The sequence below is a fragment of the Nothoprocta perdicaria genome, unplaced genomic scaffold, assembly GCF_003342845.1.
Source record: "Nothoprocta perdicaria isolate Ctin4 unplaced genomic scaffold, notPer1 scaffold_397, whole genome shotgun sequence".
NCBI lineage: Eukaryota > Metazoa > Chordata > Aves > Tinamiformes > Tinamidae > Nothoprocta > Nothoprocta perdicaria.
This window is the reverse complement of record NW_020455640.1, coordinates 241,632-260,232: the sequence shown is the minus strand read 5'-3', so window position 1 is coordinate 260,232 and position 18,601 is coordinate 241,632. Positions and strand designations below refer to the sequence as shown.

General features: G+C 45.3%; 1 protein-coding gene across 4 annotated transcripts in view; it reads right to left on the bottom strand.

Annotated features, from left to right (window-relative positions):
- The window catches only part of MICU1 (mitochondrial calcium uptake 1), a 53,248-nt gene extending 34,921 nt beyond the window's left edge, over positions 1-18,327 (bottom strand). For all 4 annotated transcript variants that reach the window (XM_026045024.1, XM_026045025.1, XM_026045026.1 and 1 more), the window contains exons 1-3: positions 18,166-18,327; positions 7,094-7,256; positions 3,127-3,289 (exon numbers count right to left, since the gene is read on the bottom strand). In XM_026045024.1, coding sequence (XP_025900809.1) covers positions 3,127-3,289; positions 7,094-7,256; positions 18,166-18,326 — 487 coding nt within the window. In that variant the 5' untranslated portion in view covers position 18,327. The remainder of the gene's footprint in view (positions 1-3,126; positions 3,290-7,093; positions 7,257-18,165) is intronic.
- Positions 18,328-18,601: the final 274 nt, after the last annotated feature.

Sequence of the window (18,601 nt, the reverse complement as noted above, 5' to 3'; positions counted from 1 at the left end):
GAGAGCTGCAAAAGAGAAGAGAGAATCGAGGCAACTGAACCCAAAAAATACAGGAAAGAAGGGTATTCTGTTTTCTGTAAACTACATTTTTCTGAATGCAGGGAAAATAAACAGAGCAAAGCAGCAGGAAGATGGGGCACTGCAGCTGAGTTATTTTGGATAAGACTGACTGCTCAATCACAAATCACTAAGAACAGAGGCCACCGAATTCTTCTTTATGGAAAGGTCTTTTTACAGCACTGCAAAAAACAATGTTTTAAAATAAATCCAAGTGACTTCATACTCCCTGCCTGCCATGCTRGGAGAAGAGACTGCCACAGAAGAGATCCATACCGTTTGCTCCCTTCATTTGGGGAAGGATGTCCTATGCACAGGGAAATACTTAGGCAGGGAAAAAGGAAAAAACAAAGCAAGAACAACTTGCTGCTACTCGCATTCAGCTCTGCTTAAAATCTAAAGGAAATTGTATTGATTAAGGAAAAGTGGACATGCCACAGCGCCAAGCAGTTAATTACTACACCGGGTAAAGAGCTAAACAATCATTAAGCTCTTGGAGCTGCCCTGGAAAAGGAAGCCCTGGGCAGCAGATTATAGACTTCAGCCTCACCCTGCTTGTTAAACATTTCCCAAACTGCAAGTTTTTAGGAGCAGGATTATATTAGGCAAAGAAAGCAGTTGAGATCAAGGAGACTATGTAATGATCTCCTCCAGATGCCAACAGTTCTCCACTGAGATGGACTGATGTTCAGCTCCTTTCAGATATTAGATCCATGGATTTTTCATGTTATTTGGGTCTTTTTTAATTCCTTTTTTCTCTCCTCTAAAGTGCAGGATGCACAGCACAGACCAAGGCAAATTAAAAGGCAAAAGGCAAATTAAAAATACTCAAGTTGATTCCTGTGGTGTGTCACAGCCTCAACTTTTTTTTTTTTTTTAGCAAGAATCCATGGTACATTTAAAAAAAATACTGACAAAATGCATTTTTTCAGTTCAAACCCTTAGTCTCCACCACAGATTATTTGAGATCTGGTATTTTCTGTGTTTCTCAGGACCACGTTGGCTCAAGCAAACAGCAGGGCTGAACAAACCGCCCCTGCCCACGGAGCCTCGTCCAAGTGGCCGTGGGAGGAGGAACAGCACAAGGTTGCAGGGAGCAGGTAGCACTGCCCACATTTCTGATGGCACTTGGACTTGCCAGAGAGTATATAACAAAATATAAATATTTTTAAGCAACTTCCAAGTTGAAGTGTGCTTATCTGGCTGATTCTGATAGATATGTCCATGTTGAGCAAGGCTGTGCCAGTTCAAGCCCTCCTTGCCTGCGTGCAAAGGGAAGGCAGGGCTATAGCAGAAGGTTTTATTGCCCTGTTCTGAGAAAGCAATCTGCAAAAGCTGATGAGTTGGCACTCGTTCTCCTCAAACGAGCAGAAAACAGAGGCTTCAAAATAAATTGGTATTTTATTGACAGTAAATCAAGCTCTCATTCCCCTGTATAATCTTTAAAAATGAGTCAGGCATAACATACTTCGCAGTAAATTAGTAAGTTAAAAAATAACGGGCTCTGACACCCTGTTACTCTTTATCATCTCATGTTCTCCAGTGTTTTGTTCTCCATAAAATGCCACAAACRGGAGGAAGGAGGAGGGGACGTTTCCACCTGGCACCTTGAGCACAGGCTGCCCGTACGTCGKCGGCGGGGACTGGATGTGGCTTTGGCTTTAGATTGTCATCGATGAGTAAAACCAGCTAAATTAGGGCGAGATATAAAAATAAAGTAGCCARCAGGTAGCAAACTTAGTCACGCTGYAAGTTCTGGTTCAAATTCATCCACATCTCCCATTGCTCCCTGTTTTTAATAATTTTTGCTCCCTGTTTTTAAAATATTTAGGAGCAAGGTTATCGCTGGTAGAGTTCTGCCATAGTATCAAGCTCATTACTCTTCTAATCCTTATTATATTTAAAAATCATTTATGGTGATTGTCATAATTAGACCCCTAAGAAACACATCGGCCTGAAGCAAATTTGCACCAGTGACATGTGGCCCCGCTGGCTTCTCAGGGCCATTTCAGGGGCTCCCTTAGCCAGAAAAATAATAGTTGCAATAAAAAGTTAGTGGTTTATAACACTGACACGCTCTTCATTTTCACTTATCTCCAAAATACACATTTGGTTTCCCCTTCAACACATATTATCTATGCCTTGAGTGCGCCGGGCACTTATACTGCACTGAAGAAGCTAGCAGATGTGTGACAGTTAAGGACATATTTTTTAAGGGGGCTGATAAAAAGAAACTTGCATAGGAAGATTCAGACTCTGTCAGGTGCTACTGCTTTTCAAATACTAATTCAAGGTGCTTTAGATATTTAAGGTAAAAAAGCAAACAAACTATTTCAGCATCATTATCTTCTGTTTGTTGCTCAAAATATTCCAGCACTGGAGATGTAAACACGTAAGTTACATGAAAAAAGAGCTATTTTCAGGATTTGATCAAAAACTTCATTTTGATTCACAGGCATGTTTTAGCACATTGTTTTGGACAACAGGATTGTTTTTCCTTCCTCCTGTATGTGCTTCACRTTGTTGTTCTTCCAGCACAAGCGTACACAGTATTTATTTAGCGGCTGTCAAACAGAACACCAAAACAGTTTCACACTTCATACAAAAAAACACTCTTCAAAAAGGTAACATGTGGGGGCTGAGCTGGTTCAAYGCCTCAAGAGAGAAATTCTGACAAAAATGTTTCATTCTTGTGGGCTGAGACTCCAAAAGCCCATTTCCCCACATCCCACCCTAAGGAAGAACCTGCTCCGGAGCAGCACACACGTAAAAGCCGCACGTCAGTCAGCGGTACCAAAATTACCCCACCTCACCCCACACCTCTGGGGTGAGATCTGGCTGGTTAAGCAGCCACAGAGGTGAGACATGCAGGGAYAGGAGTTACAGCCACTATTTGGCTGCTGCAGTCACCTGCTGACAAACCCCGGTGCTGCAAAGCACAAGCTGAGGACAAAACCCACCTCCAGCAGCACCGCAAGCCCCTCATTTTATGTTCAGCACAACAACTTGCTTGTAAAGAGCCAAAAAAGGCAGCCCTGGCTGCAACCGCTCCCCGCGGGCCTCGCTTACGTTCGGGCTGTTTTTCATTGGGGGTGATGGATCGCACAAAATCCTGCGGCGTCATGAAAACCTCCGACTCGCCGTGCTCGTTTATCACCTTCAGCGTCGCGAAGTACCGGAAGATTTTGTCCGGCGTGGAGTAGGCTCTGATCCTGTTCTCGTATTCCATCACCTGCAGGTAAAATTGAACCTGTGTTAGAGAGGAAGTTTCTCTCCTCTAACMTCTAACTCGGCAGCTGTAGCCCCTGCGAAGATTTTTCATGTACAATGTGGTTGTAACAYGGGAAACAGCAGCAAAATACTCACAAGGAGCAATGCTGGAAGCATCGGGAGTCCCACTTATCCTGTAAAACTGSAAGTCTTGGCTCCTGATGTCATGGTATCAGGACACACACACTATTCATGATGGCAAGAAAAAAAAAAGGAGGGAAAAAAGATCAAAAATCCTAGCRACCCTTTTAAACATGAAGCCTAAAGGGTATCGGGATCTAGCAGTATCAAGGGGTATCAGCCTAAAGCATCACAACATTCCTGAACCAAATTCACAGTGTTGAAGGCTCTGGGTCATCATTAAGTGATTTAGAAGGAAACTATCTTGGCCAGCTGGGAAAAAAGTTGATTTTTGAGCTGAAGCTTGGAAAAAATTACTGAAAGCCCCAGCTGGTCACTCAGCCCATCCAATCTCACTTTCTCCTCTTTTCTACCACATTTTGGCAGAATTCTGCCAGTGTTTTCTACTCAGGCCTCCTCTTTGCACCAATCTGCCATGTGCTGACTCTGCCAGCAGAAATTTCCAACTATTTCCCCCAAAACAGACAGCTGGGGCTCAGGACAGAGCCCAAAGCTTTAAAAAAATAAAAATCCATGTAAGGCCACAAAGAACAGGGGAAAAAGGTGCAGAATTAGCCCCACATGTCACTGGATATTAGAGCAGAAGCCTTCCCTCATTAACTCTTATTCCTACATGATCACAAGTGAGGTTCAGTAGCCCATAGTGTCCTGCAAACCTTCAGCGGTGCTGGCCAGGAGCCACTTTAAGGAAGAAATACAACATTGTGCTGGGAGAGGAGCAGGCAGGAAGGTGCCGAGGCACCTGTACATCAACAAGTCCCACCTCAGCCTTGTCCTCCAACTTGAGCAGCTTCTCCACCTTAACCTCAGTCCAGGATTTCGCAGGAAGCCAAGGAGCAGCATCAGRCTTCCCTTTCTCTAATACAGGTAGGAAAAAGTCTTTGCAAAGGGGAGATTTTGGAGCATAGCAGGTGTACCRAACTGCGTCCTGCTTTGAGCCACAGGGCAGGAAACAAATCACTTCTAATGACCATCTTAATGTGTCAGAACACTTGCCCCCTTGGGCACAAACAGAGCTAAACCAGCCTAGCAAGCCCGTGAAAGAAATAAAAGTCCCTGAGCTCATGCAGGTAGAAGGGCTGGGGGTTGCYCGAGAAGCGATCTGGCTGCTGAGCAGGAAAGGGGCAGTGAATTTGGGTGCCCCAATCTCACCCTATGGGTGCACAGGCCCTTTGCCAGGCAGGCATGAAGAGGCACTGGCTTCCCTTTGGTGGGAAAAAGCAGGTGTCCACACAGCTGCTTCCCCCACATAAGCACCAGCCCTTTGCACAGGGGAGACCAGGCAAATTCCTCACCCAGCTGCAGCTTCACTGTAATCTGGGTCTCCTAGAAAGATATGATTCAACCAAAAGGGGAAATAAAACTACTTTGGACATGTATTAATGCCAACATGCACTGCAGAAGACAGCAAGTAATCCCTATTGCTCTACATGCCTGAAGCTACAGTTGAGATAGTCACAGCCTTGCTAAGCCTCAGGTTACGGGAGAACAAAATCCCATGCAGGAAATTAGGCCCTGAACTACCATCTGGATCCCCTTGCAGCAGCAGAAGGGGCCCTGCAGCTCGTTGGCTTCACGGCACACGCTGGGCACGCTAACGGGGTGGATAAATTTGCATTCCTTACCATTAAGTTCCCTACCACAACGCACAGAAATGAAGCCCGGGCACAATTAGCACTCGCAAGACAGGGTACCTGCCAGGACCTAACGACCCTCRCAAATAGGTCTCATTAAGGCAGCCCGAGTTCCTCTTGGTAAATTAATTGACACAGCAGCCCAAGCACAGCCAATTATTAACCTTCAAGCTAAAAAAGCACTCGAACCATTTCCCCTATGCAGGCGGGACCTATATATCATGTACCTGACAGGGCACATGCCCTGGAACCAGCCCTGAACCATTTCTCGGCAGCTCCCTTTCCACTGAGTCACTCCCTGCAATAACAGCGAGAGGCCGGATTTATTACCCACCGCTCATCAGCAGATGCCTTAAAACCAACACGGAGATAACAAACAAGCAGAACTCAGCTTAAGTGAAGGCGGTTTTCCTCAAGGAACCCCCCCCCCCCCGCAAGGGCATTGCCTGGAATTGCAAGGAGGTGAATGGGGGGGTAGGGGTCATGTTGGAGTGCAGGGAATTCCTTGGCTGCTTACGTGGCTGAGGCAGCCAACACACCTGAGGGAAGGGCCTTCCGCTGCGTCACAGCGCGTGGCGTTTGCACATACCTCCTCCTGTGACTCACAGGGGAATGGGGTGATCCAGCACCAAGTCCGGGAGGGAGCTGCTCAAGGACAACACCGGAGCCGCTCCTGGTCACGGGCTGGTTAAGCGAGGCCGGAACAGCAGCGGCTTCAAGGAGGGTAAAGGAAGGAAAGCGACTCCGAGCGCCCAAGACAGAAGCCCTCCCTTGCAACCAAGTGTTTCCTGGCTTCTCTAGGCAGGAGCAAGCAGCTAAGCTAGACTAAAAGGAGGCTGCCTACAAATGTTTTTTTATTTAAAAAGATTAGACATGTGCATGAAGGTGCATTGTGCCTTTGCTCRTGGCAACCTGCCTCCACCTGCCGAGGCTGAAGGAACACTTTGCTTTTCTTGGGCAGTACCAGCAAGACTGGAGGTGCTGCTAATGCTGTCACTGCCAAGGAGATAATGGAAAAGAAGTGGAAAAGAAAATTGCAGAGTCCCTGAACAACTGTGAGCATCTCGATCTAGGAGCTTTCCATTCACTGAACTGACACCAGAGCACCACAGCAGGAAAAGTTCGTGGCATTAAATACCACAAGATACTTGAAATTTGGGCAAAGTCATCTAATTAACCCAGATCAGAATATGACTCAGCAACTTCAAACCACTCCCCTCCTCAGGTTTTATGCAAAGCTATTAAACCCCTATATACAACCATCCACAATTTAACACCTAATGAGATGCTGCCTCTAGGATACAGACTTAATGAAATTATCAAAAGCAAATCAAACAAAACAAGAATTGTGAGGAATACAGACTTCCACTCTCCTCATTGGCACCACAAAGGTACTAAAACAGGCCAATAAAACCAACATCCAGACAAGTCTTCTTTTTAAAGTACCATCTGTCAACTCAACTACAGGTCTCTTCAGAGCGAATCGTACATCTTGTAATAACAGTGGTTACCTCAAGTACCAAACTAGTCAGATCATTCCGAAGAGCTCAAAGCTCCTGGGATTCTGCAGCACTGAAGGTGCGTCACGAGCTGACAATACAAACCATTACTCAAGCTTTCATCCTCTGAAGATTTGTCTGATACAAAAATTAAGTAGACAGAGGCTTAGCAAGAAACACAGTCTACCAGGATGAGGATGAGGGAGGAAAGTTGCATTCTAACAACTATTTGACATGGAATTAAGACAGAGAAATACAGTTAAAAACACTTTTCCTACCACCTTTCCTTCCACAGGAGGAACCTAGGTACGTAGGTTCCCAAAACTGCAAAGAGAAGGCAAGGCCAAAGCCAGCCATATAGCTCACATGAAATCCTGTGCAAATATTCACAAGTAACTATGCAGAACATGTAGCTCACATGCAGTCGTGTGCAAATATTCTCCTTTTTGCTGCAGGGCCATTGCTGCCGTGCAGCAGGGCAGGGATTCCTACCTTGCGGTCCCTGAAGCCCGAGCGCTTCTTCTTGCCTTCCGGCTGAGCCTCCTCATCGCCAGAGGCTACAGCCTTCCTCCCGCTCTCCTCTTCCTCGGGCTTCACCTTCTCACTTGCTTCTGCCCTTGGGCTGTGCTTTACAGACGAGTCCTCGGCATAGGCCCTGCAACCAGTAAGAAAACAGCAGTTTAGGAGATTCAGCAGCTCTGGCCATAGGGCTGATAAAGTTAATCTACATAAAGAGCCACGTGAGGCTCCCCACRAAGGCAGCGAGCGCTACGGTTCAGTGTGAAGGCCTGCAAAGCAAAAACAACAGGGATCTCGAGGAATATTGTGTGTTTTCCTGTGTTTTTGTGTTTTAAATCCTAACATATCCCAGTAAAAAAATATGACACTGCGGGAAATGGGCTTTGCTGTCACGGCAGGCAGGATTTGGACAGAAGAGCAACCCCCCCAGCACAACTGATTTACTCTGCGTCTTCAACAGGCAACAGGCTCAGCTTTATTCCTCACTTAGCAGCCTGCAGGATTTGTTCATCCTCAGGCTACAAATGTCACTCTGGGAAGGGCAAGGGGGCCCTTTTCCTCCCTCTTCACAGATGTAACATCCTTAGCATGGCAGCAGTAATGGCTTGAAGAAACTGAGCACTTTAAAAGGAGAATTTGAAAGGTCTGGCAAACCAGCCTGTCTGAAATTTAGATTATTTTGCATTCCTGGTGAATTTGGGGGGCTAATTGCAGCAGACATTTGGGGACTACACAGTTGCCATGAGTCTTCTGATTAAGTTTCATATTTTGGTATTCTCAGTAGCTGAGCGCACAACTATTTATAACTGTRTTACTCTCTTCATAAAGGATTGCATTAGGGAAGAGAAAAAACAAACGAGATCTTGAAGTAAGCTTTAAGCAAAAGGATATTCATATTTCATTGCATCAGGCAGCTATAAAACAGAGTCCCTGTGTATAAGGCTAATACAGAGGAATCCGTATCCATCTTCCCTGCAATATAAGTCCCACAGCAATCCTGGCGCGTCATATTCCAAGAAAAATGAGGACTGGGATTCCTTTGGTTATTTTTAAACGCTACCAAAAGAAGAATACAGGTCATTCCTCCCCAGCAGCCGATAAATTCACTCACAATTGCAGTCCAGGATGGGGTTGGAGGAACCCAAATCCTTCCGTGCACTGACAGGAAGGAAGGAACAAGATTATCCAGAACCATCTCCTGCAGCGGAGACTTAAGAGCAGAACGAATCACGATGAAATACTCTTGATTTATGAATTTTGCTTCTCAAAAGCAAAGCTTTTTCATGCAAAAATGGAGTCCAACAGGCAGCCGCCCCTTATGGGGAAAGGTCCTTCCCTTTAGTCAGCACTGGCACGAGCTCCCAACACTGAACTGAACTACAACAGCAGCCAAAAACGCCAGCAAGCTGCTGCCAGCCGAGACGATGAGACTAATGCTGACAAGGAAAGGCCCTTTGCAGGCAGGAAATCAGTCTTGAGCATCTCTAAGAATCCCTTAGGAGAAGGTCACCGAGACACGACTCAGAATTGATTGCTTATCTACACAACCCAGCTATGCTATCCAAAAGAGGTCCGAGTATCTGTAGCAGGGAGATTTGCTGCTGGGATACTTGCCTGGAGCCACGGAACGGAGCCTGGCAATGCAGGTTTCAAAAAGGAGCTGGAAGCAGCTCTGGGCTCCAGAAATACCCGTCCTGTTGTATTGCTGGGRTAGGTTTCCATTGCAAGTGTTCTGGAGATCCGAGTGGTGCTTAAAAGCTGCTTCAAATTCCAAGCTTTCCTACTGAAAAAGGGTCTGGTAGAATTTAGTATCCATAAAAACAGGCAGCCTCCAGAGATGGGGGTATTTGCAGCAGGAGTTCTCTTCTGTCTCACCCCCAGCTCAACCACATTCAGCAATTAATTAGGTGAATTAGACACAGTTCAAAACCGATGAGAATCCACAGCCCATTTTTTCAGGCCGTCATCCTTCACAGAGCTCAGTACTTGACTTAATTTAACAGAACTGATTTGTGACAAACACTAACAGCAGCCCACAAATTAAGACAGATTCCTGAGACGAGCAGGAACAATTAGTTTAAGAAATAGCTGTGAATCTTAGCCACAACCTAAGGCAGGTCACAAAACAAGATGACACAGAACATCTGGAGTTGTTTTTTTTAAGCACAGTCTCACAGCACGCGACTCATCTGCGCCTTATCTTACAGCCTATTAGGCAACTTCCCATCTTAATTAAGATGGCACCAAGCTCTGCAGCTTGTGGAAGGTATTTGCTAAGATTTGACCAAGAGCTTTTGAAAAAACAACTCCAGGGTCACCAAAAGTCAAGCGTGACCTCCTGATTTTCATGACACTCGGAGACAAGGTGTCCTTAGCCAAGCTGCTCTTCTCCCTGGTAGACGGGACACTGCCCTAAACGCAGGAACCTACATGTTTTCTTTGGCTCGTAGTCCTCCTTTCCCTGCTCCCACATCCTGATGCATCACTGTTACTCTTCCAGCCCCCAACTTCCTGGGATTTGGGTATTTTTCCAACCTCTTCTCAGCCTCAGCAGAACAACTCACTTGGACTTAGCAGCAGAGAGAACCTCCCATTCACAACTAGGAATCCACTTAGTGTGACTTCATCACAGCAGAGGGATAAACACAAGTAATTTCTGTAGAGATACGAGGCAAAACCTAAAACTTCTCRCTGCAGAAAACTCCAACATGGTTGAAAACTGCACTCAAGAGTCATCACCAAGAGCTCACAGTAATAGAAAGCTTAAATCCAGTGACAATGACTTGTGACAATTGACAAAGTCAATGTCTTGACAGTAATTCTGACCTGCTTCAGACGCCCTTTTAGTATTTTTTTTAACTAAGAAAAAATGTTTTCCCAAGAGACAGAGTATGTCCAGAGCTCAGGAGCCCATGACGGAAGATGCTGTGATGCTACCAGCAGCATCTCCGTGTTACTGTGCATGGCAAACAGCACATGCTGCTGTGGCAAAGGGACACATCCTAGTGAGAGCATAGAATTCAGAGTAGTTGAGGAGGGGCAAAATGAAAAAAACAGGAAAGAAAAGGAGAATCTAAATTAAAATTGCTGCCAGATTAGGTCCTTAACACAAGGAGCAGAGGTGCTCATGGACATAAGGGAAGCAGCAGCACATGTGTACACGCACATGTGCAAACATTTTCACGTTAAGGACAGGGAAGCRCTGAAATCAACGGCCTGGGAGGGTTTCTTCCATTACTGCCACCTCCATTGCTAGCAAATTTCTAAGAATAGCAGGACAGCTGCTTGTGCAGACAGGCTGCGACACCAGCGAGGCGGCCCCGGCAGCAGCGCCAGCGAGGGCACTTCTGCTCCCTGCCACCCTTCACAGCAGCACGAGGGTGCAGACACCCTGGCCAGGACGTGAGCATCTGCTGCAGCCTTCTTGAAGGGGTCGGCTCGGAAAGCTCTGGACCTACAAAGCTTTGGGTCCGGCTTCAAGCTACTGCGGATTAGATGGGATAACGGAGCACGCGGCAGAGATTTCCTGCAAGCTGGTCAGGAGGTAACTGCTTCGTGGAGGCCATGGAACCCAATGACACATGTTTGAGGCATCCTGCTGATGCCCTCGTCACCTACCAGTCTCCATTCCTGTTCACTTCTTAGGCCAGGAAGTGCTGCTTCCATCTGCACACAGGGCGAGCGCGAGGAAGCTGCAGCTCTGCCCGCATTCAAGCAGCACCAGCTCAGCTGCATCTGCCGTGCATGAAAAGGGAAGGGGAAAACTGGAGGTATTCCAAGGAAATTCAGAGCAAAGCAGTGTGAAAAATGGATACGGGACACAAAAATAATAAAAAAAAATTAAATACTCAAGGATGATGTTATAGTTACCTATGACATTGAAAATTGCTCCCAAACGTATTAAGGGCTCCTTTGGAAGCTTAAAGCTTTCTATAGCTATAGCCTGGTTTTCTCAAGAGGCAGCACAGACTCTACTCACACTGTAGCGAAGGCCTGTGTTCCACAGCAACACTAGAGATGGGAATTTTCTGTCCTGCAACTCCGTAATATTCTGAAAGCCTGAGGTTCAGCTTTAATAAAGATTATCCCAGATTGTATGGAAAAAAAATCATTCATTATTGAATATTTGTTGATATTCTGTAAGTCTTAYCTCAGTGTTATTAATAACTGAGAGCAATCAGTATCATCTTAGACCTGTTACACGGTCCAAGACTAGCATCAGACTAAGCAAACAAGATCTAGGCTTTTTAATTAAAAGAGAGTAAAGAATTGGGTGACAGTCAACAAGAGCTTGCAGAAAATGAGTCTTGTCAAGCTAAATTGATGCCACTTCTTGATGAGATTACTCGTGTTGCTGATAATGGCAATAGCACTGGTGTAATGAACATAAATTCCCATATGCTATTTTGCTTGCTACTATAAAGTGACACTGTGATTAATAAACTATAGCCATAAAAAGAAAGTCAACATGACACATTCAATGGATTAAAAAACTAGGAAATAATATGCTTCAAAACACAGGCATTTGATCATCAACGAGAGGCTGAGCTTCTCCCAAGCTCCAACCAGTTCCTGGCCATAAGCTGCCTTTTTTATTAACGACCTGGAGGATCAAGTCACTGGGTCCATTGGGATCCATCAATAAAGCTTCTGAGATGAGTCTAGTTTGCTAAGCTGAACACAAGCCACCAAACCCAACCCACCACAGTCAAACACCAAAGGGAACATCTAGGAACTGCCACCAAAGACCACAAGCACACGACGCAGCCTGTCACATACATTTTTGGCATCTTTTTTCAGGTCTTTTAGTATTTTTTTYCCCACTCCGAATCCTACCCAAGGAACAAATTAAATATTTAATAGGGCAAGTTGGAGAACCAGAGCTTGCTCTTTATGGACTAACAAAGAGCAGGCCAGGGGGCAAATTGATCATAGGCCAAACTGCAACCAGAAGAACGAGTTAGAGATCTCTAAGGAACACCACCACAAAGCAGCAGCTGAAAGCAGGCACTAGCATTCACTGAGACAAGGTCAAAGAAAGAAAGAAAAAGGTAGTTTTCCATATTGTGGTGCATTTAAGCTGTTTCTCTAACATATTCTGCCCTAAACAGTTCCTAAAAATCAAGGTCCAGTGAGCTCCTCCATCAAAAGGCAAGGACCTCTTCAAGCTGGGCTATTAGACAAGAAAAACATTAGGTTCCAGGAAGTTATAGTCCACCTTATATCTTGTTTCACCTTCAGCAATCACCACCTCTGGCTAAAATGCTATTAGCTTACTGGGTGTGCTATAAACATCAAATATCAACTAAAGAAAACAGGTCAGCGTGAATTATGAATTTAAGTCCTCCTTTGCTCAACTAAGTTCCTTGAGAAGAATGATTTTCTCTGTAAGGACACAAAGATCAAGCCTCTCTATTAAGGGTTTTATCAATCCAAAACAGTTTTCCATCCATTTTTACTAGCACGTACCTATAGTTTAAGCACTGCCAAAAGGTTTTGAGACCAAGCACCAGACCCCAGTGAGCTGACAGAGACAGCACATGAATTCTCTTCAGCATCTGTTCCCTCAACCAAACGTTCTCTGTTATCCAACAAGCCATTAGGCAAAGACATGTTACAACATTCATCATTCCGGTGTCATCTTTTGCTTTGCAAACTTGCAGGCTCAGCCCTGCAAGGCAATAAAACTGGTGAAGCTCCTTGCATGCACAGGGCAAAGCAGGAACTTCTGTGCCGGAGCATTTCCCAAGGAACGTGTGCCTGCCTGTGCTTATTCAATTCATCTTCATTTCCCTCGAGGACAGCAGGAGAACACGAGAGAGCAAGTTTAAAACACTAAGGGAAAGCAGTGCCAACTGAGGACTGGCATTATGTAAAATAGTTACCCTGTCAGGAGCTCGGAGCAAAACGTGGGGAAGAAAAAAAGCAGTCCTGCGTCAAGAAACTAAGTCCCTGACCGAAGACTTTAAGTATTGTGAAGTTCTTGCTGCTTTGGATACCTGAAAAAATGCAAAACCTTCAATTATTTYACAGAAAGTGTTGAGAGGAACAAGATGCCTTTAGATTTCTTAATTCCCCTGAAAGCTGGTCTAGAAACAGCCAAACCTGTGGGCTAGACACCCAAAAATAGCAGAGAGCTCTCGGCAGCAAGGCTGAGAGTCAGCTGAGCTTCCTGGGGAGGCAGACAGCAGGAGAGGCCTCGATCCCGAAGGGGCGACACTTGATCACTTCATGGGCACTCTCCTTCCAAGGCCGGAGTTGCTCCAAATCAGATGGTATTTGTGGTGTATTAATCACACACTTGACACTTCTCAGCCAGGAAGTTATTCCCATGCTCCACTCCCAGATAACGTGCCTGCCTGGAAAGGTGTTGCTTTCCACAGAGCTCCTGGAGGTCAGCCAACAGCAGGCAAGGTGAGCTCGGATTTTCACCTATTTGGCACAAAGGGGAGGCAGTGACGTGGCCACCAGAGGGCACCCATATTGCTTAAAAAACAGATTAAAAATTCCATTTCCAGTGACATTAAAGATCTAAAGAGTTCAAACACTTTCTGGGTTATGAGATGGAGAATTTAAAGTTTAGCCCCCACAGGAGAAGCAAAGCTGCAGTAAGACAAGATGCTTCAGGAAGCAGTTCCTGGCACCTCCATCAGGCTCCAAGGCAAATCAGATCTGGGATTTGCACAAAGCAACATTTAAATAAGACTTTATGAKCATGCACACTCACTAATCAAATTCCAGGGCTCTAGAGCTTTAGGGAAATACCTGGGCTTTAAACTTTGCAGTTCACTTAAGGTGACTCCCCTGCAGAGCCATTCAGATGTTTTCCTAAATGACTCAAATTTGGCTTTGGCTCTTGCCTTGGCATCAGCTTCTTTCCTTCGCCTGCTGTTCATGGGCAAGAATAACAGGGAGCCAAAAGCCACCAGAAAGGACACAGCGCTCTATGAAGACACCACTCATAGATCAACGTGTCTCCGGGCCTCGGAAGAAAGTCCTTGGCACCACAACCTCGCACACAGTCCCTTAACTGCCGCCTCTCCATGCCCTGACAGAGAGAATTAAAAACAGCTCAGCATAAAAATAATGCAGCAAGGATAATATCTACATTTTTCAGCTTTTATTCCCTATATCAGGTGAGGTACTACTCAATACATCTATAGCTATGAACCAGACTTCTCCCTTCTTGACTAATTTATGGCATTTTCTTTATTTCACTAGAACGAAAGTTAAACGTGTCGCCGTTTCAGCTGGCATGAAATATTTCCATCAATCTCGTCATTAAAAATGTATTCTCAGCAAATTACTCTAAAGCCCTCAAGACTGTGACGGAAAAAGCTATACRTTCTTACACAGAGTGAGCTAAGGGCTGATCTAGGTTTCAAAATTAATTCCAGTGGCTCTGAGGAAAAAAGTTCATGTGCAGGGAAGAGGAAAAGCAGAAGCTCTTCGTGTCAGCAGAGGGAGGAAGATGAGAAAGAAGTGGTGCTTCCTCCAGAGAAGCTTTTGGGAAAGCAATCAGAGATGAAGGCTGGCCCAAGGAAAAATCCAGGGAGGAAGGGAAGAGGAAAGGGTAAAGATGAATTGAAAACTCAGATTATTTTACACACAGGGCATCACTCGGCCCATTACTTGAGCCCAGGCTGGGTCATCCACACCGGAGGACCTCCAAGCTGACCACAGCTGCTCTTCATTCTTACCTCCTCATTCAGTCTATTTCACACCAAGAGATTCTTAGGAAGCAGGAGCCATATGCACCAGCTTCCAGCCCGGAGCATCTGCCCAGCTCCACATGGGAAGAGAAACACCTAGAGCGTGCGAGTCTGCTCAGGCATTTATTTCACTCAATCCTGGCTTCATTTAGTGACAAGTTGCAGTATGGAAATGCTAATTTAAGGTCTTCCAGGTGTTCCCTACCCACAGATTCTACCAGACAGGATGGTTCACAAGAAAAAGAAATTAATCTTTGGCCATTTAGCAATGCACCAAACCAGGGACTGAAGTTACAAACACAGAACACAAGCTTCCCAAGAATATCAGTAATGGATTTTCTTTCTTTTTTTTTTTTTTAATAAGCTTGCAGCAAACTGTAAGGTTCAGTAGTTCTCATCCATTAACACCTCATTGAGATGAGCCAATGAGTGCATCCAGATTTATTTCAATTAGTCAATTCAGTTTATTACATTAATGCCCAGATATTTAATCACTTCTGTTGCCAAGTGAAAATCCCCACAGTGTAAGTTATGGCTTCAAAGCTGCAAATTCATTAGTTTAAGCTCAGCTATTCGCATTAGGGAAGTACAGTTTGTCACAGCAGAACACAGCAGCATCAGCTACTTGTTGGGTATAATTATTTATGTTAAATACACTGCACCGAAAGTACACGGCCACAGTTCACAGAGGAAGCCAGCCCAGCACATACTGTGAGCAACTCCTGTGCAGAAGCAGATTAAATGCAGTGATCCCATCAACACACATCCAGTTTTAAGAGGTCAGAGGAGAAGCCTTTGCTCCCCTCTGCTCTACCACCACTGGGTTTTTGAAGAACATCAAAATCCTCGGCTGCCTCCTCTACCCTCACACAGGCTTCCTTACCCCAGTTCTTGCTTCTGATGGTCCTCAACGTGTTTCCTGTGGAATGAATCTGGAACATGCTGTTTCTAGGCTCTACATGAAGCCAAAGCCACCACCTGAGGACGTCTTGTCTTTCCTCATGCTACTAAATGGAAGGAGTAACTTCACATCGGGTAAGTTCACATCATCACAGCATTAAATTCCCTTTTCCAAGGCATTTGGTTCTAAAAACTACAAATCTCAGTGAGTGGAAATGGGAAAAAAAGAGTGTTTTTTTCCCCCCCCCTTCTTTTCTTGATAAAGAGGCAGTGCTTCCCCCATGCTGATTGACAAGAACTAGAGTATTTTCACAAATAATCCCTCTATTAGGGCATCATTTCCTACTTACCTACCTTTCCGCTAGCCCTAGAAGTGCAAGACTTGCAAACACTCCCCAATTTGTCCTATTACACCTTTAATGTCATAATTTAAGGAAAAAGAATTACAGGACASGGGAAAAGGAGAAGAGGGAGACTTCATAGACAAGTTCTTTATTGAAAGGAACATACAGTTCCTTATTCAAAGGGCAAAGAGCCTCAGTTTCAGTTAGAGGCTACACACAAGGTTAAGGAGATTATCGGCTGCCCCACGCTGCTCCTGAGCATCACCCACCACCAAAGGGAAGGGAACTTTTTGTGTCGTCAAGAGAGATACCCACATAACACAGAAGGCCTCAGGAGACTAACTGTGCAGCTCAGCAAGGTCTCAGGTAACAACCAAGGCACATCTGCTTAATGGATTGAAGGAAAACAAGCACTGTATGGCATCTGTACAGTAACTGCACCAACAGACCTCTTCAGGTAAAGATCCTCCTAGAGCACCTGGCTCCTAGTCAGATACCACTGCAATATCTAACAAATCAACATCATCTACTCCAAAGAGTAAATACAGACATTAAGTGGATGCATGTTCTAGGACACTGGGKTTTTTTTTTCAATCCCCAGGTCCTTGCTGGATAAAAAAGGTAATGAATTAGTTGCATAGAGCCATTTATATGCAGTGCTGCTTGCTGTCAATTGACTAACCCCAGGATGTCATTGCAGATATTCAGCATTCACCTGGGCTCCTTTTCTACTCCCCTAATCACCCAGTTTACATGAAAAGTGAAAGAAAACTTGCAGTTCCTCATCTCTCATTTGGCTAAACACTGTGCCAGAGGGCTTGCTTGAAAGCCTGCTCAGAACTTCTACAAGTGCCAGTAGGAAGGATTTTCTGCATCAAGCATCAGTTTTGTTCCTGCTCTTTAACAGCTGCAAGTCAAGCAGTTTAATGAATATCATAAGCCTAAATGTACTCCTCCCCCCCCAGTTATGTATATGGAAAATTACTTCACAGCCAATAGAAGGGCCAATGCAGTCCTACTTACAGTCCTACTTAGCATTAAAAAACTGTGCAAGAAAAATTGCTCARATCAGTCTCTGCAAATTGAATAGCACTCAGGAGATCAGAGATACCCCACGGCAAAGGTGCTGCTCATCTTTACTTGCTTTTATCTGCACTCTCAGCTGAGCAAGGTCAAAGCTGGTGACAATAGTGAGGAGCCTCTAAGGACCAGCCAMGTACTGCAAGAAGAGAAGCCAAGAAGAGTTTCCCTTCCTGCACTATTGACCCTGCACTCAGCACCCCATCAGCAGCTCTCCTGTGCAGGAAGCACCTTCCTTCTGATAAAATAAACCTTCTGATAAAGCTAACAACTAAGTCTGGCTATTTTTAAAAGCTCAGGTGAATCTTCTGCAAGAGGAAGATTAACCCGGGTGTCCTTGGGAGGGCTTTGCCAAGGGCATTATGTTCTACTGACTTGACCATCCTGTAGTCACAAAGCTGGTTAGCAGTGAACAAAGAAGAACCCTCAGGGCTGCTTACAGAATTCACCTAGTCTCCGGGGAGGGGGCAGATGTTCCTACTGATCTGGACACTAGGCAGCAAGAAGCCACTTCCAAAACAACAGGAATGAAACAAAACCCATTTTTCAGAGATGCTTTCACCTTTAGACACTCTGTAATTGCAGCCCCAGGCTTGAGGGCTGCTGCTGGTGCCGTGCAGCTCTCCTGTTTCAAGGCAAGTGAAGGGATCCCTTGATTTATTACAAACATGGCACAGCCCTGGAGTTCAGCAAGAGTTTCAGGCAGACACAAATATGGCCTTTCCCCTCACAGCTATGGAAAGGAGCTTGCAGCTTCATGACTCATGAGATGGTATGCTCATAAATTCCAGGCCTAAAAGATATATATAAAGTCTTGTCTGCAGCTATTTTAAAACTGAAAGGTAGATTCCCCTACAACTCTTGAGCCTTTCTGCACCTCTTTGACTACAGAAAGGTCCTCAGGGAGATCCAGCAGCTGTTCCTATACATGGCAGCTGATCCCCTACATATCTGCAGGTCCTTTCCAAAGCACCATGAGGTCTCAGGCAAGACATTAGAGCAATGTTACCTCTGCCACAGGAACCGAGCGCTCACTGTCGCTGCCGTGGTCCCCAAGAAGGCCGCCACCACGAGCCTCCGCCTGGCCTTGGGGTGACACGTTGTCCCATGGTAGCGCCGGATGACGGCACACAGCCCTGCTGCAATGGGAAGCAGTCGGAAGCGCAGCATCCTGCCAAGGAATAACAAAAGGTGTCATTAAAGTAGCACAGAACACAAGCAATTGCCACAGATTTGTTATTTGCTCTGAAACAAGAATGCAAGTGGTCCAGTAATTAGTAAATTGCCACTATTATGTAGCAGCAGCCATGTGGTTGGCACATCCTCMCTGCTGGCTCATTTCCTCTTGCACCATTTTCCAGTTTCCTGTTCATACCTTTCCTCAAAGTGCTTCATTCGGGGAAAATATTTGCACGGGGCCTCAAAGAGGCAAGGAAAAGTGGCTC